The sequence below is a fragment of the Haliaeetus albicilla genome, chromosome 3 (genome assembly GCF_947461875.1).
Source record: "Haliaeetus albicilla chromosome 3, bHalAlb1.1, whole genome shotgun sequence".
NCBI lineage: Eukaryota > Metazoa > Chordata > Aves > Accipitriformes > Accipitridae > Haliaeetus > Haliaeetus albicilla.
Genome location: NC_091485.1, coordinates 51,152,702 through 51,178,885, shown reverse-complemented (window position 1 = coordinate 51,178,885; position 26,184 = coordinate 51,152,702). Strand labels below are relative to the sequence as shown.

Genomic DNA, 26,184 nt, shown 5'->3' with positions numbered 1-26,184 from the left:
TTATTTGTGGAATTAACTATTTTGATATCTAACCCCCAAGACGCTTGGCAAAAAGCAACCATCTCATTCCACTAGTTGTGGCTATCCAAAACTGTACCCTCTGTTGCCACACCGACTGCAAAATCCCTTTCTTATGCTTGTCCTGACAGAGCTTCTCTGGACTGCAGGGCCAGTAGCAGCCTCCTGCCCTACTCTGAAACCTCTCATGTTCACGGAAGGAAAAGCATGTTGTAGGCTTGGGTCAACTGATTTACAAGTGCAAAAAAACTTATCCAATCCTTGAAAATTTTTTTATTGCTCAGAGGGACAGATATGAGAGTTTGAAATGCCATGTTATTAAATAAAACATTTAGAAACTTGAAAGAAACTCTTCACATGAACAACACATTGTAGCTGCATGTTAATTTTAAAAAAGCAAAACCATTTAGTTGGAAATACAATCACAAGAGCTATTTCTTGAATACCAAGCAACACGAGAACAAAGCGCAGTCAACCCGTTTCAAGTGTTCACTGGACAGCAAGAATGAAGAAAAGCTTCTATGAACTCCTGAAGCTTTTGACTCCTGTAATTATTTCCTAAATCATGTAGAGTGCCTATGTTAGCTATATTAACATTTTAGATAAATGACCTGGAAAAATAAAACACAACAGAGTAGCGTGTGCACCGAGAAGCAAGAAGGGGCCAACCGACTGAACTGTTTTGAGATGACATTTTTAGATTAATTTATCATTTATCTGTAACAAGAGTTGCCTCTAGCAGTAGTTCTTGCAAATTGCAAGGTCATTAAAGCTTTCACATGCCCTTCTGGCAGCAGATAATTAAAGGCATATCTAAAGCAAACTCAAAGCATGATTTTTGCATGGAAAGGTGTACCTGGTTAGCAAAAGCATTGAGAATAGGGTACAGAGTGACAGCCCACATGCTGAGATGTCTCCATTTCTGCTGGTACTAGACTAAGTAAAACTGTATGTCTGTGTCTACAGATGGCACAATCGCATCTTCATTTTGCTTGCAGACATTCCCTGGTTTACCTGGGTCTGGTTACTACGTTTTAGTTATTCTGATTGAAGTCGGTCATAAATCAGACCATTCTGGAAGAGGTATGTTTGAAGTGTGGTTCTGTTCCCTAGAATAACTTCATGACTATGAACACATCCTCAGAATTCACACAGAGAAAAACCTTCTGCCTGTTACCATTTTCAATGATGCACAGTACTATTGCTGGTAAGTGACAGTGAGAAAAGACCTGTATTAGGGTTATTCATTAGGGTCATACTTGCTCACTTACAGACCACAGCAACTTTCTACACCTCTTTAGTTACACCAGTCACCTTGAATAAAAATGGTCACATGAGAAAGATTGTATTTCCTCTTGTACGCTGATATTTCAGTAGGACTTGTAAGATCTGGAAAGTTTAGTTATGCTATGCAAAGATATCGACCAAAGAAATACACAGACATCATGTGAGCCTAACTTTGCCTTGCAAATGTCCTACTGCAGACCGTTTTTCAGATGGCTCCTTAGCTTAGTTTACAGTTTTGGCACTCAGTAGATCACTGACAAGAAATATGACAGAAAACTCACAACTAATGAAGTCATACAGTCATGGTACTCAATGGAAATATGATTTTCAGCTGTTTTAGTGGATCCAGAACCTAATGTGCACCAACAAACTAAGAATTGTGCACATAAGCAGACAAAAGTAAGGAAAGCATCACATGGAAATGCCCATGCTAAACTGCATATTATTAAATGGATGTCCCACTGAAAATCCACTCTTCAGTTATCTACCTTACTGGCAGACACATTCTATCAGTTAATAGCAACTATATCAGACTAGCAAGCTACACAGGTTTTGCAACACCAAGAGCAAATGCGTTAGAGCAATAGTGACCCTGAGATTTATGTCCATGTTACTGGAAGTTTAATATCATGATATGATATGATATCAACATGAGAACATGTTCTTCTTTATGAAGCCAAGAAACATCTGAAATACAACGTTGCTTCAACTCAGATCTAAGCATGTCTACATTAGAAATCTGCCAGGTCCAACTAATCATGTCCTCAGTCTCTGTTTTGGAATAAGCTTGCTAACCTCAACTTACATTTTAATGGTGTTTTTGCTGGTGAAAGTCCCTTGTTGAATCATCTAAAGACAAGTAACAGTTGTAAAAACAGCAAACACTATTCATGTTTAATCGTTTACTGAAAAACATAATTTTAAAAAGGTATAGAGACTTTTTAGAGATATAAATGGGAGGTAGATACCTCACATTAAGGTGTTTTGAAGGCCATTCATAATCTCCTTTAACACTTAATTAGTGGCACTTGAATAATTATTAACTTGTCTAAATTCCAAAAATATGAGGATGGTAAAATGACTATGGTCTCTGTGTTATATCTAAAGATAATAAAGCCAGAAAATTAAGAGAGACAGAGGTACATGAGCATATATAGGCACCTGTAAAAACACTTCTAAAAAGAGAAGAACAATTGCTTCTATTTCACTTGTGTGGAGACATCACAGAAGAATTACTGTTATTTCCCTGGGCATCTCGCATCAGATGACAGAAGATCAGGAACAAACCCCAAATACCTATAACCATCTCCCCTGCACTATCATAACTAGCCTGTTTTTCTGCATTGCTGTAACACTACTGTATCTCAAACACAAGGAAACTTTGTCACGTATAGGCCACACCCAAGAAAAACAACGATAAACTCCAAGAGAAGAGACAAAAGCATAGAATACTATGACACAATAAAGAAAAGTTAAAATTTCAAGTTGGAGTTGCTGTAAATAAGTGATCTTTAAAAAATCCTCTTGAAATATTAACTTAATTCAGAACAAATCCTGTGCTGTGTAAAACTGGAAATATGTTTGCTAAACTTTATACCTCAAAATAAATTAAAGAAAAAAAAAAAGAAAAAAGACTTAAAGGATTTTCAGAAAAATTAAGAGATGACAACCTCTCCTGCCAACCAGAATGCTCAAATTATCACCTCAAAGTGAGCGGTCACTTTTTTTTATCTTATTCTAATAATAGCAACAGTAAGTTTACTTCTGTCTTATTTTCATGTACCTTTCTTTTTTAAAGGCCTATGGCTTAGTGTTCACAAATTTAAAAAAAATTTGTAAATACACAAAAATAAAGCTTAATAGCACACAATATAAAAATTATAAAATTTCAAAAACATTACATTATTATTATTGAAAAGTGCACAATTAATCTGCTGGTCTGAGATGCTTTGATCGTGGACATAATTTCCATGATTAACTCCTCAACAAAGTTCTTCATCTTCTCAATTAAATGAGAAATCTTTCATCCACCAAGGTTTTGGATGCCAAATTCTTCTGCCCAAGTGTATTACGAATAAACCTAAATATCTAAGAACATTTTAAAAAAAATGTATTAATGAAGAAATACTTAAACCAGTATGTTTCAGTACCTAACATAAAATAATAACGTCATATTATCTTTAAATTTTAAATAACATGAGTGAATTGGATGCTCAACTCCCTTTAGCATTTTGGAAACATTTTCCAATATCTTTCCACCCTGAAATATGATATAATTATGTGTGATTAATTGTAACAGATATTTGTGTTTTCCATTGAAAGTTATTTGTAGCCTCTTTATTCATGACAGGCATGTGAATAAAATTAATTTCTCACAAGCCTATTTGACAAAAAAAAAAATCAAAAAACTATTTTATAAGCTCTCAGTATAATCTTCTGTCACCGTGTACTGCTAACTTACTGCTTTAATTATCTAGTTAATTATACAAACTTCCATACTAACCCACATTTTTAAAATATTACTTTGTTCTTAAACTGAAATTTACCTCTTGTTGCAAATACGTTAGAATAGCTGCCAAAACAAAACTCTGGGAAGCCAGATCCACAATGGAGAAAAACAGGATATCAAAGATGAGCAGTGTTGTCTCATTGCCGTAATAGAGAACATCACTGAAAGAGTGTCCGTCATCTACAGAAAAAAAATAATTTTTGAAAAATTATTTCTGTGAAGTGCAAGTTTGTGGAGTTCATCAGTCCATGCTGAGAAAGCTGGTAAGAAAAAGGAAAGTCAGAGAAAGAGCTAGTTATGGCATTCTATGGCATCATAAGAGCTAGTTATGTTATTCTATTTAAGCAAAATAATACAAACCTTTTAACTTATAAAATGGCTTAATACTGATGGAAAACAATAGGAAAAGCCCACGTGCCACATGCAACTTTATTCACTCCTGAAATCTCAATCAGATTGTTTAAAAAAGGCTGGTTTGAACAAGAAGCAGATGTAACTTCCTTGTCACTGAAATTTTTAGCAAGTGTTACCTCTGGCCCCAACTCAACATAATAATAAAAACATATGCTTAAAGCCTTACTTAGGAGGACATTCAGAGCTTAACATTATCTTTGTTCATTGGTTAACAGTTTTCCCAGGAAATGGGTCTTTTAAGCTTAAAATACCTTCTTCATAGCCAAAGTAGTCTAGACCACTTATCCACTTCTTTATTTTATCAAAAAGCACCACTTTCAAAAGAGAAAAGAACACTTAAAATAAACAATTACAGAAAATAGATTCTTTTCCCTCTTTCTACTTTTTCAGGAAAATGCCTAATGCTGGTTTTATTGGAAACAGCATATTTTCATTACAAATTTTCTATGTCCTACTGCCACGAAATCCTGATGTGTATCTAAACTGGAAACCATTGGCACTCTAAACCATCAAACAATGTATTTGTATCAATGCTTACGATTATGAACTTTGAAACAATGGCAGTCAAAAGACCAAACCTTTGTTGAATACTGCACAATTTGGAGACATCACATCACGCTTATACACTTAATTCTAACTCAGACATTGCATACCTGACAATATTTATGGCTGAGTAGACCTGGGGTTTAGAACAGGGTTTGGAATGACTGATATTGCAAGGCGTGGAATCACAGACTGAGGCTGAAGAAAGCCCTAGTTATAGTTTTAAGGCAGATACTGGCTGTCTGGCAACGTTTATTACGAAAGATAGTGCTTCACCATGACAGGGGAGGAGAGCCCAAACCTTTAATGAATTAGGTGTAGCTCAGATGTCTAGACTGAGCAAAAATATCAGACTACAACCATGGCTAGTTCGAAAGCATGTGCTGCATTCCTGATTATATAGCAAGATTTGAGATTCAAATTAGGCTTCAGCTTTTGCAGCCCCAGTGTCATAGAGCAGGAAAAGTTCTGCACAGCTCAGTGATGTAATCTGTGGATTGCTATTATATAAGAATAATGACATGTTTAGGATGTGTAATGGTCATCTGGTAACATCTAGGTGTTGCACTACAGTTCTGATCAGGTTTAGATTTTTTGAACAGTGAGGCTGGAGAGCCAAGTACTTGAGGGACTCAAAATGAGGGCTTGCATCATCTTGGATCACTAGTTAATGTTTAGTTTTCACACAGGTGATGGCCATATTTATGGTCAGGGGTAGAATCAGGGTCTGAACTAAGGTTTTCAAAGATAATTTTTGAGGGATTCTGTACAGCTCAGGGACTGAAGAAGCAGACTGGTATCAGGCCTAAGTTCATAGCTCATATTTCATTGCAGTGTGGATACTGGTCCCCAGACCACATCTGTTAATAGGAGGAGACCAGGACTCAGGGTTTCAGAACCTTGTAAATGGAGGAAGTGGAAGACCTAACACTGGGTGAGGATTCCAGTGATGCAGATATGGTCACCTGGCAGTAATTATGAATAGGTTAAGGTTTTTAAAGCCTTGGTGTTTCACAGCTTCAATCTTCCAGGGATTCCAGTTTAGGAACCTAGGTTGAAGGCTGAGATACAGTCAAGAACTTTCACTAAATCTAAATCTGTTTTTAACACATGTACTGGTCACTTGGAAATACTTATGGCTAGGTTTAGCATGGGCTTGGGATTCGGGACGATGCATTGGAGAACCCAAGTCTGTCTGATTTTGCATAGCTCCAGGGATCAGAATCAGAACTGGCGTCATCCCTATTTCTGCTGGAATACTCATTTTTGCTGTAGGTATTGGCAATGCTTAAAAAGCTTTGAAATAAAATATTCAAGAACCCAAATTATTTAGTGGAGTCTGTAAAGATGAGTGGTGTATTAACATCAAGTATTCCACTAAAATGTCCTCACTGTGATCAATATTCTCTTTAAAGAAATTGTCTTTCTGTACTTTTAGTTGTTTCATAAGAAATTTGGTTCTATATTAAAAAAAAATGTCACGGAGCTATTTAAATATTGTGGATCTTCTTTCCATTTACAAAGTGGATATTGGATCTAGATAGCAAGTCAAAGGAGCACTTCGTAAACACATGTATGTCTCTACACAGTATACTTTCAGTTGCCTAAAAGAAAAAACATTGGAGTCCAGCGACAAATTATAAATAGGATTTCTGTAACCTGAGGACCTTCTCTTAAATACTTCCCTCACAAGCGGTCATTTAATGACCCCTCCTGCTGTAAAGTCCAGTTTAGATTGTAAATCTTGGGAAAGAAATCTACACAAAACCTACATACTTATAATAGTACAAATACCAAGTCACAAATCTTTTTACCATTGTAAAAAATACTTTTCTCTAGTGGTTCCATGAACTCCATGCCAAGAATCCGTTCAAGCAGCAACTTATCTTTAACAATATAATCCATTTCTTTATGAACCTATAAGAAAGGGAAAAACAATACTGCTTGTTTTATGATTTCAAAGAAAAAGTACTTGTTACAAAGTGAAGTACAGCTATTTAGACCTTTATGAATGACAAAAAGCACTGTTCTATTCCAACACAAAAATAAGTACATAACAAAAAAGGATTTGTCATTTTTAAGGGCAGACTGCACTGTTGGACAGTACTCCAATTTTTTTTTTTTTTTTTAATGAAGCACTGTTCTAGTTGCCATAAAGTCTTTAAAAACAAGTCTTTAAGGACATATGCTAAAAGAGAAATTACAGTCTTTCAGATTTAGAATTTTTAGTCTCTACTTACTATAATTATATTTTCCTTACTAAAGTAATGTCAACATACATACGTGATCAATAAAAGAATTGAGAAATTTGTTCATGGTGTTGTATGCCCTTGTGCTTTGTTCGAAAGTATTTGCAGATGAGTCCAAAAGCCTAGCAGGACCACGTTTCTGAAATATAACATGACCATGACTTCAGCGGGAAAATTACGTATTTTAAATAACATTTACAGAATACAAATATCTCACTTACTCTTGTCAGGGTTTCATGAATCCTGTCATAGTGCAGTCGCATTTTTCTTGAAATGGAAATCTGAAATGTCTGGCCATCTGTGTTCGGTAACAAACCTCTCTGACTACATAGATTTTCCTATACAATTAAAGCAGTTGTAAATTAACATTACTAATGTCATTCATAGACCACCAAAAGTCAAAAACTTTTAATTTCCTCTCTTTCATGTACACATAGTACTTAATATCTCTAAATATTTGAATCCACTGCACCCTTGGTTCTATTATAGCATGATTTTCTTCGGACATGAAATCCTGACCCCTGCTGTCACAAAGTCATATTCCTCTCTTCACCTGTGTTCAGTTCATTAGCTTCTAATACATCTTTTGACATTCACCCTGAAGCCCTTTCTTTTATGTTTATTGTTTGTTCTGTACTTGTCCTGCTTTTTTTGTGCTTTGGATTCCTGACTTTTTCCATATGTTTTTTCAGGTCACATTTAATAAATCTGAAAAAACCCTGAGAAAACAGAAAATTTGACATCTCCATAGGGAAAAAACTGCTTTTCCCAAAATTGTATTACATTAAGCAATTAGGAAAAAATTATAGGAACACACAAGTAAAAAACATCATTAAAAGGATTCCTCTACATTTCAAGTTTGAGATTTAATTTTCACATGGTTATGTTTTTTTCTGTCCACTTATCATTGAAGTAGAAATAACCTTTGTCTAAAGTACTTTCTTCCTACTGGTCCTTATAAAGATGCAAGATATCATGAAATTTAGTGCAAAGTGCTCCAATCTTGTATTAGACATTTTACATTTGCCTGATCTTGCAGCACAGATACAACATAGGACAAACTAGAAAAAATACTTCTTCAAATTGATCTCTGTAAAGAATAGGTTATATTACCACAGCAGAAAAGATGGAATAAAAGAACTTATTGGAAGAGTAGATGTTTGTTTCTTAGGAGTTTTTCAGATTTGCCTCTTTATGAAAGCTTTTTGGTATGCATCTTTTTGAATGCGGCCATGAGCTTATGAAAAGCTTCAATATCATAAAGAAGGTTCTTAAATACATGAAAAAAAATTTTAGAAAACCAGCAATTTTATATCTATGAAATCTGAAGAAGTAACAGAGAAGAAGAGATAGTGAAGAAGAAGAAACATGAGCAGCTAGTTAAAAGAACTATTGAGTCATATATTTATACACCAACAGTTGGTATCTTTTAAGTATCATAACTTGGTGCAATGTAATGCACAAGCGCAGATCCATAATGAAAAGGTGTAGGTTTTTTTTATAAAATAAATAATTACAGCAGGTGTAAACTTTAATACTTTTACTTACTGCTTCTCTCTTTAGGTTCATATTCATTTCTTCCATATTGGTATCTGCATGTCCATGCACAGAGCGACCATGGATATAATAACCAAAGCAGCTGTGTGACAAGAGAAACACTGAAATCTAAAAGAGATGGGGAAAAGAAGAATACTTTAATTAAACATTATCATTTTATTTTTGAACTTTTGAATTCACAGTGGAGATCAGCAAGACTAGCCCTTCTACAAATACAAAGTAGGCAGGTACCAAAATAAACACGGCATAAAAATATTTAATAACTCTTTTACTGATTAGTTTTATGTATGTTCAACTAGAAACACAAAGCAGCTTTAGTTTATCAATGGCAAGGATCACTACTTAATTCCACAGAGCCAAAAAATTAAAGCAAAGTTATTAGCTTTTATTTTGATTCAAAAGTTATTTCTGTGATACATAATACATATGCATGATTCCAGCTGAGCTCCTAGGAGACTGTATTTAACAGAATTTCATTCAGTATGATGCAATGCTTATATATCACATAAACCACAAAATTAACTCTCTCTACAACCCATGCACTACATGGGTGTTTCACAGAAGAGGAATAACAAAGGCTGGAAAGGCTGATAAAAGGGGTTAATCTCTGTATTTTTAAAAAGTTCTGGACAAATGAGCTAATCCAATGTGTTCTGACTGCCCTCTTCTTTGGTTAATAAGGAAAGCCTGCAGTACAAAGCTTCAAGGCCCATGTTTAAACTAGAGAAATGGAAGTAGTTCAGATGCGAGTAAGCAAAAATGCATGAAAAAGGTGATAACTGTCCAAGAGGGACAACCATGAATTTCAGTGGTTGAGGGACAACCACAAGACAGGAGCAGAAACTGAACATAAACATATTAAATAAAACCAAGACGGCTGTGTCTGTAAGACAAAAGCACTAAAATGCAAACCACTAGACAGAACAGCAGCAAATGGTTCCAGACCTAATTTCTGTCATACTTTGTTACTTTTAAATTCTGTATGAGCACATGTAACCAATTTAACTTCAAAAAACAACCTAAAACTCCCACGTCTAGAAGAACACATTGATACCTATGGTTCCAGAATCTTTTTCCAAATTTAACTGAAATCTTCCTGTAGATTGCACCAATAAAGTGAGCTGAAAGAAACACTGACTTTTGCTGTTAGCTAGTAATCTCTGATTAAATTAAATGAATATTATTTAATACTCTTATATCTTATGTATTATTCTAATAAAAATGCCACTGTACAAATGAGACAAAGAAATACTTACATTGCTCATGCAACATAAATCAACAAATTGGCTTATCTTATCTTCAACAAATCTTTCATAAAACACAGAAAAAAATATAATCTGAAATAAATAAACCACATTTTTTTAATTAGTTCATCAGAATTGACTTCATTAAGCAGTTAACTTCACAGTTTAACACCCACAAATTACAGACTTCTGTAGGGGCCACCATTGCATTGGACTCTGAAATGGGATCAACATTCTTCCTCTAAGTAAAGTTGTAGCAATAACCTGCTTTTCATTTTGAGCTTCGAGATGCTTCAAAGTTGTTTAAAACAAAACAAAGCGATTGCATAAATTCACATCTTTGAGAGAATTAAAATTCTGACTACAAGGTAAGATGTCTTACAGCTCAGAAGATTCATTTTGAGTTCTAAAGGTGTACCATGCTAAAGCAGCTAAAAATCTAGATCAAGCAAAATAGTTAAGAATGCACCCAATGCTATGATACGTACTATGGATTGCCTAGTGATGTATTCTAGCTTCCAAGAACCGGCCTGAAAATGATAATTCAGTATGTCACGTGTTTCGCATACCTGTAAGAAGGCAATGGCTAGCCAGAGTGCAGCAGACACACCAAATCTTAAAATACGGCTCCAAGGAGCTATGAAACTCTCACTGCTTCTTGTAAGACTAGAAGAAGAATCCATTAAAGCCAGGTTTGAAAATCCTACCACCTGAAGAGATAAGAAGGTCAACATAACAACATGAGGCAATGAATAGTATTAATTATGACTCTGCTGTTTCCATCCTAACAGGAAATAAGAAGAAAAAATTAGGAAAAATGGAGCTGGGAATAGTAGCATGTTCAGTATGATAGAGCCCAACTGTGTGATCCAGTGTTACTACCGAGAAACATAATTAAAAACATAAACTGTACATACGTGTGTTGATACATAAATTCAAAAACATACGCAGCTAAATCTCACAAAAAGTCAACATTGACTTACTGAAAAACTCCTAAAGATTCTACTGTTAGACTGCATAGGGATATTATTTCTGCCAAATTTCAGCTTTTTGGTCCTATATGTTCCAGTGTTAAAACATTTTTTTAATCTGTTTTGCAACTGTAACAAACTGATTTTTTTGTTTTTATTGAACAGAAATATATTTCTCTCCACTGTATGGCTGAATCCATTTTAAATAAACAATCTAGTAAAAGTTCCCAAATAAAAAAGATGAGAGAAACACTATGTCTTGATTAAAGACGTGAAAATTTTGTGAAAATCATTCAGAACTGAAGCTGCACCAGAAACATACTTGTGGTGGGTTGACCCCCACCATGGCGGGACAGGGAACAGGAAAAACAAAAGCAAGAAAACTTGTGGGTCAAGATAAAGACAGTTTAATAAGGAAGGAAAAGGGAAGAAGAAGGTGAAAAAAACCTCCACGACAAGTGATGCAAAGGCAATCAATCACTACCTACCTCCCACAAGTAGACCAATGCCCAGCCAGTCCCCAGAAAATCCCTCCCCTCCATTTTTACTGCTGAGCATGATGGTATATGGTATGAAATACCCCTTTGGTCAGTTGGGGTCAGTTGTCCTGGTTGTGTTCTCCTTCCAGCTTCTTGTGCAGCCCCAGCCTACTCGCTGGGGGCCTTGACGCGGTGCAAGCGCTGTTCAGCAATAGCCAAAACATTGGTGTGTTATCAGCCCTGGTTTAGCCACGAATCCAAAACACAGCACCCTATGGGCTGCTATGAAGAAAATTAACGCCATCCCAGCCAGACCCAGTACAATATTGCAAAGTTTTGCTGCGAGAGTGCTATCTGCACTAGCCAGTTAGTCAACACTGCCGCAGCAACCAGTGCCAACCAGCAGCTGCTTTGGTGCCAGGCATGAGGCCCGAGGGGAGGGAGACTCCTTCTACGCTTCCCAACTTCCTCCAACTATTACTTTTCCTGGCTCGTTTTCTACTACTGTACAGCCTGTCACCATGATTAATGAGAACTGAACAGTCACTTTATCAAAATTGCTAACCCAAGAAGACAGGTTTTGAGCAATACCCAAGTTCCCCCTTGTAGTGAGCAGCTGATTGCCATATCTACGCCGTGCATTACACTTCTAGGGAAACTACACTCCAAACTTGACCATGACAATGAAAGTTATAAAGATTATCTGAGGTTTTCACAAACACCAATTTTAGCCTATTTAGGTATCTTTCCAGTAGCAAGAAAGGGATTCTCCAGAGGGAAATTCATAGCAGGAGTTATAGAGCAAGATGTTAATCACTCTCTACTAGGAGTAGCCTCTTCCTTTTAGTAATATCAGGAGCCTATGAAGAGTAACCTGAGGAGATTAGTTAGTTTTGGGAATATGGGCTCTCTTTTCTCCCATTCCTTCCTTGTAACATGGCAACTAAGTTGGTCCTGGCCTGTATTTACCAACAGCAAAAATACTGATGTAGTGAATGAGCAAAGTTTGGGGTATTTTACTGTATTTAATTTAAAAGAAAAATAGGAAATTTAAAAACAGGACCATAAAAATGAATAAAAGTATTAAAAATATGTAAAAGAACCTCACATAAACAACTATATACTACACGCTTTAAGAATACTTCCCAAAATAAAAGTACTTACCAAACTACAGAAGAATCAAACAAAAATGTTTCTGAATAGCTAAAGCACAATTTCTCACATATCCTTAAGCTGTAACTGAAGGCATCCTGCTTCGTGTTATGCCATCAGTAACAGAACTGGCACATTTCATTTCCTACTTTATAAAAGGTCACTATAGCAAATTAGCAGGAAGGAAGCTCAGTTCAGATAAATATGAAACCAGAAATGAAGCTGTAGACTGTGGCAGGAGGGACCCAGTAGGCAAATAAAGAATGGGGTGTGTACACAGATTTATCAGTCTCTTAAGCCATTGGGATAACTCATTACCTTAAAAAAATCCAAACAAAACTAACAAAGGTCTCTAAGGTAATTAAAGGTTTGTTTTTTTTTTTTAAAAGTCTTCCTTAATGAAATATTGCAATGACCTATATATACATACATATAAATTAAAAGTTGTATTAAAATAATTATTTTACTAAGTTACATGTTTTCAAGTGAACTTGAAGGTCATCCACTATTACCATAGAGAATGCAAGAATTAAAAAAACAGACCCTTGCGTTATACTCCAGTTGTGAATCATAAAAAGTTACTAACAGTAACAATAATAATTGTAGTAATAATACCTCCAGAAAAAAAAGAACTGCAAGAACTTGAAAGAGGGGATTTATCTTCCTCACTGTCTGAATTTCATTCCATTCATTTGCTATAAAATATGTCCTCCATATGCTCACAGGTGCAGCAGCACTTTTAATAACACCTTCACCTAAAAAGAATACATACAATAAAGCTCTGAAATTTAATACCTGAGAGTAATATCCAAATTTAACCACAGCTGTTTATACAAACAAGCACAGTTTGAGTTACCTTCAACTGCTTTAAGAACTTTGCCCTTAGGTCTTTCCCAGTCAATGAAGAAAATATCTATAGTAAGTTGTGAAACCAGCAATTGTAAGAATTGCAGAGCCTAAGAAAGAAAAAGGAGAAATATAACAAGGACGGACAGCAACAGCATACAGACAAAGATGAAGAAACAGTCATTGCACCTGTCGTCCATTAAACGAAACAAGTAATATACTTGACTACACTTGCGACTGAAACTTTGTTACCAACTTTTGACACATTTTTTTTTTTTTTTTAATTTAAAAGCTTGGAATAATGGTTAAGTCATGTGATGTTGTCCAAAATTATGAAGAAAATACAGCAAAGTAACAAATTCCAAAAAATTGTCTAAGTATTTTCCCATAAAATATTAACCTGTATTATGAAGTCCAATTCAATACCCATAATTAATAAAATACTTGTATGTCCCATGAAGAAAGAATACCGATCTCTGAATTCTACAAGTATGTTTAAACAAAATTATTTTAATCTGTCTTCTTTTTAATCAGGAACTGACAGCACTTATATTCTGCTTTATTCTTGATATGGTGTTATTTGGGTTTCTTTACACCTTTATTCTTGAAAGAATAATTTTCCATAGATATCTTCTTAGACATTCGTTTCCCTATAAAGACTCCACAAAGTAAATTTCTATGGAAAAATAACTTAATTCTTGGAATAAAATAATTGTTTACATCTATACACTAATAAAATGAACTGCACAAGATGTTTAAAAACAAGCTTGCTGAAAATATACAGAAGCATATCTTGAAATGTCTTTAATATTTACCTTTAAACTAAATGCACACGCTATGTATGTAACAAAATCTTCTTCTTGTGATGGTAGTGGTAAAAGGACAGAAACAAACTGCTGAGCCTATAATTGAGAAGTTACATTGAAATAGTATGGATGGCATATGTAACAACATACTAAATGCTTAAAAGTGAACAACATTTTTCAGAAAACTTCAATATTTAATATGCAATCATTTTGAATTTGTAAAATATTTTAAGTGATTATTAAGCAGACTGCAAGTAGAATGAATCCTAAGAAACAGGTGAACACAAAAATTTAAGCACACAAACCAGTATATGATATAGAACTTGCCTCAATACTCTGACCAGAAAGGCAAAAAAAAAAGAAAGAAAATTAATTTTTGTGTAAAAATATATATAATATTAATAGGTTTTCATAACACCCAAATCTGGAAAAACACTTACTTTGAAGAACACAAGCCAATAAATCCCTGTGCCCACTGTGATGATAAAGAAAACGTTGGCAAGGTCTCCAGCATAAAACAGTAAGAACTTCAAAACTGTCTGGAATTATAAAAACACACTGTAGAGATCTGTAAAACTAATTAAGTAATGCATATGTATATTCATATAAAATTTTATGCAGGTCACACTACAGGGAACTCCAGTACTGAAAAGTAGCCTCGAACAAAATTTTTCTACTGTGGTCATATATTTAAGGTATATTCAGCATCTGAAATGCCTACATGCTAGTCTTTGTTCAAAGAACAATTAATCTGAAAACAGTCCACTCAACTGATCAGAACTGCTCTGTAAATACCTTTACTTCTAGCAAAAGTATTTCCTAAATGACAACATCAGAATCCAAAACAATGCAAAAAACCTACTTCCTCCAATGAGCGTAACTCTAGGTCACAGTTCTATGCACCTAGGCTAGAAATCATTTCAGTTACCTTAAGAAACAGAAAAATTATATCACAAGGAATGATAGCAAAGGTCTCCTTAAAGAGAGGAAAATGTGTCCCTTTTTAGGTCATCAGCTGTTTATACCTGCAAGTCAATTATAGAGCTTCCTGTACGCCTCTTCCAGCCTGCAGTCTTGAGAAGGGACCATAACACTGCGAGCCCACCCAAAACACCCAGCGTGATCTGAAGAGAATGAAAAATTATTTGCAGATATTTTTAAAAACCACAAAATATAAGTAAATCATTATATCGACAAATTAAGGGGAAATACAACTTACATCAGTCTGAATCTGAGCCTCTGACTGATTCATCTCATAATTGACTGAGAAGGAAACCTGAATATTAAGATACAAAAAGTAAATATGGATAGAAATTCTGAAATGCTACAACCATTACAGACAGTGGTAGTTTTCACACATTCAGTTAGTGGGAATTCCCATCTAGTGCTACTATACAAGGACAACATATATCTTCTTTTACTGTATACATATGACCTGGTGTGCTACAGTGCCAGGCTTAGTACTAGCATGTGCTTGTGCTATGCTTAGTGCAGATTTTACCAACAGTAATGCCTGCTATCTGCAAGTTACTAGCTGTACCTAATTATAATTCTTTCAAATGTGCATAATTTTTTTCCTTCTGAAAGGAGACACCAAAGGTTTGATACTTTCACTTTTATCAGTGTTGATTAAAAGTAACTTTAATGTAATTACAGCAATATGAAGAATCATAAAGTGAGCTCTTACATAGCTCAGATACCAATTTTTTTTTCCCACCTTGAATGAAATAAAAATTGTCATGCAGCTTCAAAATTGCTCCCTCTAGCTTAAATATCTATCTAATCTGAGACCTATTTTGACTTTGGTCTGAAAGATTTGCATCTTGGTTTTATAACATTCTGGCCTGAGCATTTGTCACTGCAAGGCTAAAGTTAACACAAGTATGATAGTGAATAGTATTTTTAATTTGATTTAAAAAAAAAGGACAACCCCCTCCCAAACCAATCCCCCCCCCTTGGCTTCCTAAAACATTTGTTTCTGTCAGAGCTCATTCTATTACCTCACTTGGATTTAAGTCTAAACATGCTCAGTTACTAGAATCTCAGTATTTATAGAACTTGGAACGAAATTCAGTGTATTTTTTACTTGCACAACATTTGCTAAATGCAACAAGACATCCAAAATTGACAAGACCTAAATACATCAGATGTAGATGTAAGGATGAAATAGTATAACAGAAAATAGAGAAACTGAAAACAATTGTTGTTGCCATCGCCATTTGAATGAATTATTTTCTAAAAACAGTGCTGGTTTTGTGGTTAAATAAAGACATCATTTAGGCAGAGAAGAATTGTCTGACTAATTTTTTTATCATTCTAATTCCCTGTCTCTTCTTTCCTTTCATGCAGCTAATATGGAATGCAAGGAATGGTTCTAGCACCAGAAGTTTCTAGCTAGACGTCTATCTGTACTGGAAGCCTGAACTGTTGAAAGTTGATAAGCAGAAAATGTTAATATTATAATTTTTTTAATAGCAGAATGATTATTTTACTATATTAAGCTCAACATTTTCACTTTTTAAAGCAGTGTGACCTAACAAGCAAACAAGGCACAGGAATAGAACATGTGAGCTGCTGCCCATCATGACAGGCAAAAGTGCAAGTAGGAAATGCCCCCTTCTGCATCTGCTACAGCAGAATTTGGTGGCTTTCAGTAGAGAAAGATCCCCCAAACTGATCTCCAATCCTTCTGGCTACAGATTTTTTTATTATTTACTTTAATTCTTAGAGATGTGCTGTAAAAAAATACACAGCAGACAAAATACTAGAGGATGTTTTAGATATATTACCAATATTTTAACTTAAACTACAGATGACCTGAAATATCTGTCCCCTAACAACCTCCTCTTAATGCACTGCTTTATATATTCGATTTCTTGCATAAATTGCTGCCTTCAGTGCATTGCATAAGTACTTTTCCTGTTATTTTCTGTGTGTATTTCATTTGAACTGTAGCCTTATTTAGCATTATACAACCAAATGTAAAATTCTAAGTATTTTAAGTTAAAAAAGACTCAAGATGAATTAAAAAGAAAATACTATTAACTGTTTTGTTTTAAATGAAAACTTGCAACTTCATAACTGAGCAGAACTAGAAACTGCTTATTTTAACCCCCCCCCGCCAAAGTTCACTCAATTAGAATTCCAACAGAAATAAAAATATGATTAACAAATCAGTTCAATTAAGATAGCACAAAGATCTCACCATCACACTCTGGGTTTCAGGGTTTTGGACAAGCACATCCGTGTAAGCAATAGTAATTAGAGGAGGGTAGATAGTTCCTCTCTGAGTATGGGATACCAGACGAATACTGCAGAAATACAAACAGAAGTATTATTTTTAATACAGAAAATGGATGACTTGCTTGGAAAGTATTCATTGAAACTTGTACTAATAAGAAAATACTAAATGAACAGAACAAGCTGATCAATAAAATGTGATTTTCAAACCCAATGATATGGCAATTCACATCTGAAAAGCAACCGGAATGTACAAAGGCATGTACACGAATATATAATAAGAAAAAGCTGGGAAGGATCGTTTATTTTTAAGAAAATACCTGAATCAATCTTTACCTACTGCTCACATTATGATAGCTGCAATTGAAGTAAATTCCAAAAGGTAACTTTTCTCAAAACATTACAGAAGGACCTTTTCTATGTGTATTTCGAATTTCTGGCATTATCCTTTTTTCGAAGGGGGGGGTGGGAGGGCATTCTTCTAAGATACACAAGCTAATCCTTATTGTTTGAAACAATGTAATATGTAATTCTCAGCAAATGGAGTTAGCACATTACACTACTCTTCAGAATCTTTACTGGTATGGATCAGTACTCAGTGCTACTCAGCAATCTTTTTAACTAGTAAGTTGTGAAGAAGAGCCAAAGAAGAAGGGAGATCTCAATTTTTAGACAGTTATCTCAGAGGAAGACATTACATAAAAAAAAGAGGTTCTTCCAAAACATATTCCAGTTGAGATTAACCATCAGTAATAACCTTAACAGGTAGTCTTACAATTTCAGTTAAATGACTATAAGTCTGTTCTGGATTGTATAACAGAATAGGCAACAGTTTGTAAAAATACTGCAAAAAAGAATATGGAGTATGAAACAGCATCCTTGTACAGTCAGCAACATACACCTTGAAAAAGAATAAACAGAGGAGTTTTTAGGTCTTTCCAGATGACACCTGCTTCTAAGATGTGACCGAATGCCTGCTAACTTGTATTATGCATACATAGTCTGATCCATGGCACCTGGAAAGTAATCACAGTAATTTTAACCCCCACAAGTCAATGTTATGTTTTCTCACTCACTCATCAGAACAACCTATGGAAAGTATGCAATGGAAAAAGCAGCACAGGAAATATGAGAAACAACATAATGAAACAACTTTCTTTTAAGACAATAAAACGTAGACTGCACAAATTTGGCTTTATTTTCTATGTACTATATATTATATGCAATTAATCACCTTATTATTATTTTGCTAGCAATCCGAATTACTCTTGGTAGTTTTCCCAAGTCATTCTCTTTTCCACTTAGCACGTCCACCAAAAAAAATCGACGAGTCAAAAGCCAGTTGTTCATATTACTGCCTTTGAAAAAACATGACAGTCACATAATATTTAAAAAACTAATTCAACACACAAAAAGAATGAAATCTACTAGAAATGATACATATAACTGTATAATACATATAACTATTCAGGAAGTACAATTATTTATTTTCAACTTAAACAAATACATTGTGAAATTAGATTACTTTATTTGTGCATATTATTGACTGGGCCACTGTATGCAACCAAAGCTTGCACTTAACACTATCAGAACTTGCCCCCAAAATACTAAATTCTTAAAACAGAAACCAGTTATGGTGTGTTGTGGTATCTTTAAACAATGCAGTAACAGTAATTAACACAAATTCTTTCTATTTGAAGTTATTCAGATTATTTACGTTCACAGAAATGTTACTATGACAGTCTTACCTTGATTAACAAACATTTCACTGTACTGAAGATTCAAGTTTAAAACTGGCACGGCCCAAAGATATTGCTGTCCATTGTCACCATTATATTCAAGGAATAGGTCATAAAAGATTGGATTAGCAAAATCTGATAAAATCTTCGAAACTGGAATTTTGCACTACAAGAAAAAAATTGTTAAAATAGAAAGATCACTTTAGCCATTTAATGATTTTATCAAGTTGTGGAATCTTCCCCTACAAAATTATTGTGGAATCTGTCCCACTTTCTCACAAAGACAAGGCATTGCAGCTATTTGCAAGCAATTACAAAGTACTAATGATTTTATACAAACCTCCTGAAAATGACTGCATTTGACTAGAATGACTAATGAGGAGAATGAAGCTTTGCTAACATTTTTCAACAGGTTAGGAAAAAATATCCTAGCAAATTTCACAGACATAAAATTTGAAACAGCATAAACACTCAAGTCAAGAAACACAAAACACTGAAGTCATGCAGTACTGTGTCTGGTTCTGGGCTCACCAGTACAAGAGAGAAATGGAGCTACTTGATATAGTCCAGCACAAGCCACTAAGATGATGAAGGGACTGGAGCATCTCTCCTATGAGGAAAGGCTGAGAAAGTTGGGACTGTTTTGCCTGGAGATAAGGGTCAGGGGGGATCTTATCAATGTGTACAACTATCTGAAGGAAGGGTGTACAAGACAGAGCCAGGCTCTTTTCAGTGCCCAGTGACAGGACCAGAAGCAATGGGCACAAACTGAAACAGAAGGTTCCCTCTGAGCATCAGGAAACACTTTTTCACTGTGAGGATGACCAAACACTGGCACAGGTTGCCCAGAGATGTTGTGGAGTCTCACTCCTTGGAGATACTCAAAAGCTGTCTGGACACGGTCCTGGGCAACTGTCTCTAGGTGGCCCAGCTTGAGGAGAGGGGTTGGACAACATGATCTCCAGAGGTCCCTGCCTGCCTTAACCATTCTGTGATTGTGTGAAGAAATTAAATGTGAAAAGAGGCAGTTTTCTGCATATGTGAACAACCGTGCAGTCTTTAAATACTCATATAACATGTCAACCATGTTTTCTCCAAAGCTGTAGGAAAAAAAAAAGTGATGCATACAATCCGTGAATATCATCACATCAAAAAATACTCAGTAAGTTAATATTTATTGGTGTTTATATTTAAACCCAGTAATACTAACTGCTGTTAATACTTAACAACAGGTTCTACAGACTCAATAGATCAAATACATAACATTTTAAAAAGCACAAAAAAAGAATAACCATACTTGACTAGTTCAATGATCCTAAATAGAAAGTAAGTTTCCATTCTGTCTGAAATATAGTTTAAGCAACATTAAACAACTTGGAAGAGTAAAAATATTTAGCAAAGATTTGCCAAAATTATTTGGTAGACACTTCAGTTTTTCAAGGACTAAAGCTTTGACAGCTATTACACTACAAGACTTTCACACCACCCAAATAGGAGCCAGAGTTTATCTATTTTACACTGCAACCCATAATGTGGGGAATAGTTTTGAATGCAGACAAGTTAATAAATAATATTAATGGAGACATAGGTATTAGATGCTGCACACACATATGGAGTTTTATAAAAATAAAGAAGTTATTTCTCCACCCCCCTGTCAAAGAGACTACCAACTCTCCATTTAACATGTAAGTAAAAAAAAATTAATGAAGCTTTATTGCTGGCAGAACCATGTCTATGTCTGACTGAATTTAGCATCTACATATACACAAGCTCAAGTGCTCTATCCTCTCTCCCTTTCCTGGTGTTTAGTAAGGTGTGAAAACCCCAATAGTTTTTTCCATAGTTAAGACAGCTAAAGAATCTCTTTCCTCTGATGAGTCATCAGTTCGATTAAAACTTGCCTTCAATCTCTTTATTGAATGAAATCAGGGCATATATTAAAGAGTTAATGGGACAACATACAGGCATGACATGATTGCGTATGTCTTCTTTCCATATGAAACCTGGCCAAAGATGGAGGCAGGAAAATTAGAAGTTACGACACAAAGTATATGACTATCAGAATTCAGGCATTGTGTTCTTCCACTGATAAGTCAGCAGCCTCATTAATACAAATGCCAGGTCAATTTATTTTGATTATCCTATGTAGTACACAAGTTTTGTGATGTATAGTTAAATAATTTAAAAAACCCCACATTTATTTCACTTAGTAATAAAGAAATTAAAATAAGGAACAGTTTCACAAGAAAGAAGTCCATGTTGCAACTTATTGCTAAACTCCAGAGGTCCTTCAATATGCACTGAATTACTGATGACGTATAAAGCAACTTAATTCAAAATAGCATTTTATCTCTTACTTACACTTTGTTGGTAAGTTGTTCCAAATGCATAAGCTGCATTCAATTTAGTTTGGGTATCAGGACAAAGCTGAACAAAACATAATTATAACTAGGTTAATTCAAAGGTATAATTTTCTCACACGAAATATTCACAGGTACTCCAAGCAGTTTATGTATTCACAGTTCTCAGAAAAGATATTTTGTTCTATTTTTTAAGAAGAAAGGGATTGATTTTGAAGAGTAAACATGAGTATTTATTGTACTAATATTGTTGCTCTTAAAATGCTGTTTTAGCTTATTCACATTTGCAAAGTATTTTTCAGTTCATCACTGAAGTTGAAATCTGTGGCCAGCAGCATCCAACCAGGCAAAAATAATCTTTTTGGGGACTGAATGTTTAATGCACTGTGCTGTCTCAAGCTTTATTGGTGGCTTCTGCTAAATCCAAGAATCCCATCAGAAAAAAACTCCACATTCATATTGCCCCCCTTCTCTTAAGGTAGCACTCTCAGAGGATCAAAGTTATCATGGCAAGTAACAGATTTGTTTTTCCTTTTTCAATGTAACTTTTACATTTTCTGGAAAGAACAAGCCATTCTAAGTAGAACCCAGAAAAATAGGCTAAATTCTAACAAAATGAGCATGGCACTTATTGGAGGGCATAGCCATCTTCCCAAAATGAAAATCAAGTCTAAATTTACATAAAACACAATTCTATTAATATGCAACTGAAATTCTGGGAATTGCTACAATTACACATTGACAGCGCTTTAGCACTGTGATGTCTTATCATCACACACAATCTATTACATTAAAAGAGGCTTTGAATAGAAAGCTATTCCTTTCCCATTGATTTTTGATAGCTACTAAAAGCTCTGCATTTAGGAAATTAAGGTGTCCCAATAAACCTTAAAATCTATGCACAGTAATTGGGTTAGTAACCTGTTTTCTCAGACACTAGTTTTCCTTAAAATCTGAGAGGCAGATGCAAGACAGTTCATCCCGAGACAGTAACAAAATAAATAGCAGTCACTATCTAAACCCTGAATGTCAGCTGCTCTTCTGTAGATACTGGAGCATTTGAAGTTACATGCTCCAAGAGTGACATGAAGAGCCTAGAAAAGGGGACAGACAATTCCCAATTGTTCTTGCTAGTGTTCCTATTGTTGCCTGCCTAGGGAACTGCTGAGAGTGCCTAGATCACCACTGGACTGCTAAACAAATTCTACTCCGTAACATGTTTCACAGCTGTCAATTTCAGCTAACTGTTAGGCTAATTACTATTGCACTTTCCACTTGCTGCTTACTTGTGTTTTTCCCTATCTATACAGCGTAGTACTGCTGAAGTAGAATGTGTGTGTGCCACTGAAATCTGAGGGTAGAGTGTGCAAGGATACTGTGAATCTTCTAGCCAGCATTCCCCATTTCTATGTAAAGTTTCCCAGCAAGTTTTTGAAACTTTCTGTTATGAAAAAGCTAGGCAGATGCTAGCCAAAGTGTACATTTTATATTTAAAACCAAAAGAAATAAGCAAACAAAAAATCCCAAGAGAACTGAAAGAAAATGGGGTAGTAGATCAGTTTTCCTACCTCTCTTGACAGTGACATAACTACTGATTTGCTTGGCATCCCCATAATGTGTGAAAACAGGTGACAGCATCTAACAGGGACATACTCATAGAATCATCTATAAACATATGTGCACTAAGACTGTATTCTTTAACACACTCTTCTTGACAGGAAAAAGAGGGCTAATAATAAATTATGTACATGGGTAACCGTACGCTGAATGGAAGAAAGAGACTGTTGGTTCTAAATGACTAGCACTGTTTTTCAGAGCTTTCCAATATTCTAAATTTATATTGGTCCAATGGATGAAGGCAATGTTGCTGAATTTATACTTTTCATTTTGTAGAGATCATCATGAGCAAGAATCAAGGGCTATTTTCCCTAATCTAGCTCTATAGTTACCTTATGCACTGTCACTAGTGTAGTAACCAAACTCTTGGCTTTTGTCTTAATTTGGGTAAAGGCAATCAGAACGTTATGGTAACAAAAAAAGATAATTAAAATCAAACATACCTGTAAGATGCCTCCTTCCACACTTTGCCATTTAAGAAAGTTTCCTGCTGCATCAAATGAGGCTGCAATAAATTGCAGCTTTACATCCTGATGATGAAAAAAGATACAGAAACAATGAAACTGCCATAAAGTGGACATACACACTTTAGGGATTGCTGTCTCAACGTTTGATGCTTCCCAAAAAATTCCAGCATAATGCTTCATTTTTCCCCCCCTTTGATTTTATGTTTTTAATCTTGGTTTCGCTAGTTTACTTTGTTTAAAAAAACATACTTTACCATTCTTCTACAGCTTCACTGGTGACGTGGAGAAAGTTCCAAAGGAACTTCTACACAAGTAGACATGCCCTAAACTAATCAGAAATCCATGCAGATTTCTAACATATACCAGGCTGGGATCTTGAGGGCTTCCAGGACCTTCAGTGTTAGGAAGAATAATAAGTATTTTAGTTGTTAAAACAATTGCTGCATTGCAACATTGTTTAATTTAAAACACAATCTTTTGGAATATGGCTGAAAAAACCCTATTATTTTATTTTTGAGTCAATAAGAAAACTTAAGATAAATTTGGCAGTATAACTGACAAACAGGCTATCTCTAGCACTACTTTCTATGATTGGCTTAACTTGAATAAACTATTCTAGTTATTCTAATGTTACAATGAATCTGTAAAATAAAACACATTACTGTTTGATTTCTTCTTAAAACCGTGCCAGTTAACAAGCTACTTAAGCAGTCTATTCCTCCCAGGGATGGATACCTGGCTTTGTTAACATTGAAATGATTGTTTTTCCTCGTCTCTTTTTTTTTTTCCTCTTTTTTTCCCCCCCTAATTCACTGTAGGAAGAGGAAAAGGCTGAAGTAATAGACTGAATCCATCTCTGATACAACTCAGCTTGTAGAGATTTGTAACAGAAATATTGAGGTTGGTATAAATGAAGTAGGGATAGAAAGGTGTGTGTAAGCATCAGAAGCAACAGAAAGAAAGGGTTAAACACCACATAGCAATAAAGAACAACACTGTTCCCAGCAATAAAGCTGAGAAATGGGTTGTGATAAAACCACAGTACAGACAACCTGTCAGCAAAAGACCCTGCACTTTGGCAGCAGGATAATGGCAGCAAAGTTACAGTGCATCACATATACCCCTCTTTTTCCAATTAGCTCACCAGGAAAACTGACAAAAGGGTGTATATATTTCAAACGAGGGAAAAAGACAAAGACCAACTTTGCCTCAGATTTACAGAGATTGAAGTAAACAAAACTCTGAAGCAAAGGACAATGCCAAAACAACTACTAACTCCTAAGGGGTATAAAAGATTTGTCTAATTACTAGTTCATCACTGCCAATCCAGAATAACCTTGGGGACACAATGAGGACTTAATAGCTGGCATCCCTTGCTCCTTGTGTCACACACAATTGATCCTGGTCAGACCACTCAAGCAAGCACATCCTGGCCTTATGAGAACGTGGGTATGAAAGTGTGAGCAAAGCAAATGTGTAAGCGAGTGTAAGTCAGTAAAATCATCTTACCTAGAGATTTTTTACATAAATATCACCTTCCTCTTCTGTAAGACCTCACGCTGGTTTTGTTACACTGACTGACTAAAAATTATTTTCAGTAGAGCCACATCTGTAATAAATCTAAACCTCTTTATGTCCTCTTCCTAATGTCCACTTCCCAATGTCTACTACCCAACACCTACCTTATCTGTTCCTTTAAAACTGAAGATTGCAGGGAAATGATTTGCCTCAAGCACTTGGGATGCTAATCCTGGTTGATCACCATAATATAGCCATGGAAGATTATGCCTCCTGAAAACAATTACAATGTTTTCTCTAAAGAAACATAATGTTTTGCATCAAAGAACATTTAGAATAATAATTTCTATAAAACACTATTAAAGACTGAAAGTTATGGAAAAGGCAACTTACCAGAAGGCTATTGAATGAACAATGCCTAGCCTTGCTGTATTGACATAAATATACTGAAATAAACCACAGGCATCAGTACTTGAAGAACTCAGTGAGTTCATATTCATCACACACATATTTCCAAGAGCTTGGCATGCTGTTAGATTAGAGTACAACTGCAGTGGAGAAACACAAGAACATAGAAAAGTATTTATTTACCCCTCTTTTTGGTGAGGCAATCATAAAATTAATGTTATCTTTAATAAGCCAATCCTAAACCCTTGTTTTTACTTGAAAGTAATTTTGTTTTGTCAACACCCAATATTTTCTCCCAGCTATTCAAGTTCCATATTTTTATAGGTCTGGAGATGGCAGCATGAAATCAATGCTCTCGCTTTTTCAGTTTATTTTAGTTGCATCAGCTAGATGGTATGATGTGACAGAAATGTCAAGATCTGCATTTAGAAAATGAAGTATGAATCAAAATGTTTAACATCACTTAGGCTGTATGACAAAGACGACTCCATCAAAGACCTAAGACTGACAACTATAGCTGCATGTATCATAAATATCTTCTTTTCAGTTTTAGTACTTTTTCTATTCTGCTGTTCCTAAACTATGTTGTATTGACACTATTGTTCAATTTTGGTAAACAAACCACTGCCATGTAATAGGCAGAAGTGGTGCCTGGCATCTGTGTGCAGTGATCACTGCACTAGTATTAACTTGCCACCACCTATTGCCTTTGTGTGGGTCAGATCGGCAGTTGCACGTTACATTCAGGCGGCACCTCTGA

General features: G+C 35.2%; 1 protein-coding gene across 1 annotated transcript in view; it reads right to left on the bottom strand.

Annotated features, from left to right (window-relative positions):
- Positions 1-276: 276 nt before the first annotated feature.
- The window catches only part of TMEM67 (transmembrane protein 67), a 35,850-nt gene continuing 9,942 nt past the window's right edge, over positions 277-26,184 (bottom strand). Inside the window, exons 8-28 of the mRNA XM_069779674.1 lie at positions 25,410-25,564; positions 25,181-25,289; positions 23,475-23,561; positions 21,416-21,481; positions 19,064-19,220; positions 18,550-18,673; positions 17,281-17,386; positions 15,295-15,351; positions 15,101-15,199; positions 14,516-14,614; positions 14,085-14,171; positions 13,280-13,379; positions 13,039-13,178; positions 10,391-10,531; positions 9,834-9,914; positions 8,569-8,685; positions 7,242-7,358; positions 7,055-7,159; positions 6,586-6,688; positions 3,852-3,994; positions 277-3,393 (exon numbers count right to left, since the gene is read on the bottom strand). Of these exons, the coding sequence (XP_069635775.1) occupies positions 3,313-3,393; positions 3,852-3,994; positions 6,586-6,688; positions 7,055-7,159; positions 7,242-7,358; positions 8,569-8,685; positions 9,834-9,914; positions 10,391-10,531; positions 13,039-13,178; positions 13,280-13,379; positions 14,085-14,171; positions 14,516-14,614; positions 15,101-15,199; positions 15,295-15,351; positions 17,281-17,386; positions 18,550-18,673; positions 19,064-19,220; positions 21,416-21,481; positions 23,475-23,561; positions 25,181-25,289; positions 25,410-25,564 (2,274 nt within the window). The 3' untranslated portion in view covers positions 277-3,312. The remainder of the gene's footprint in view (positions 3,394-3,851; positions 3,995-6,585; positions 6,689-7,054; positions 7,160-7,241; positions 7,359-8,568; positions 8,686-9,833; positions 9,915-10,390; positions 10,532-13,038; positions 13,179-13,279; positions 13,380-14,084; positions 14,172-14,515; positions 14,615-15,100; positions 15,200-15,294; positions 15,352-17,280; positions 17,387-18,549; positions 18,674-19,063; positions 19,221-21,415; positions 21,482-23,474; positions 23,562-25,180; positions 25,290-25,409; positions 25,565-26,184) is intronic.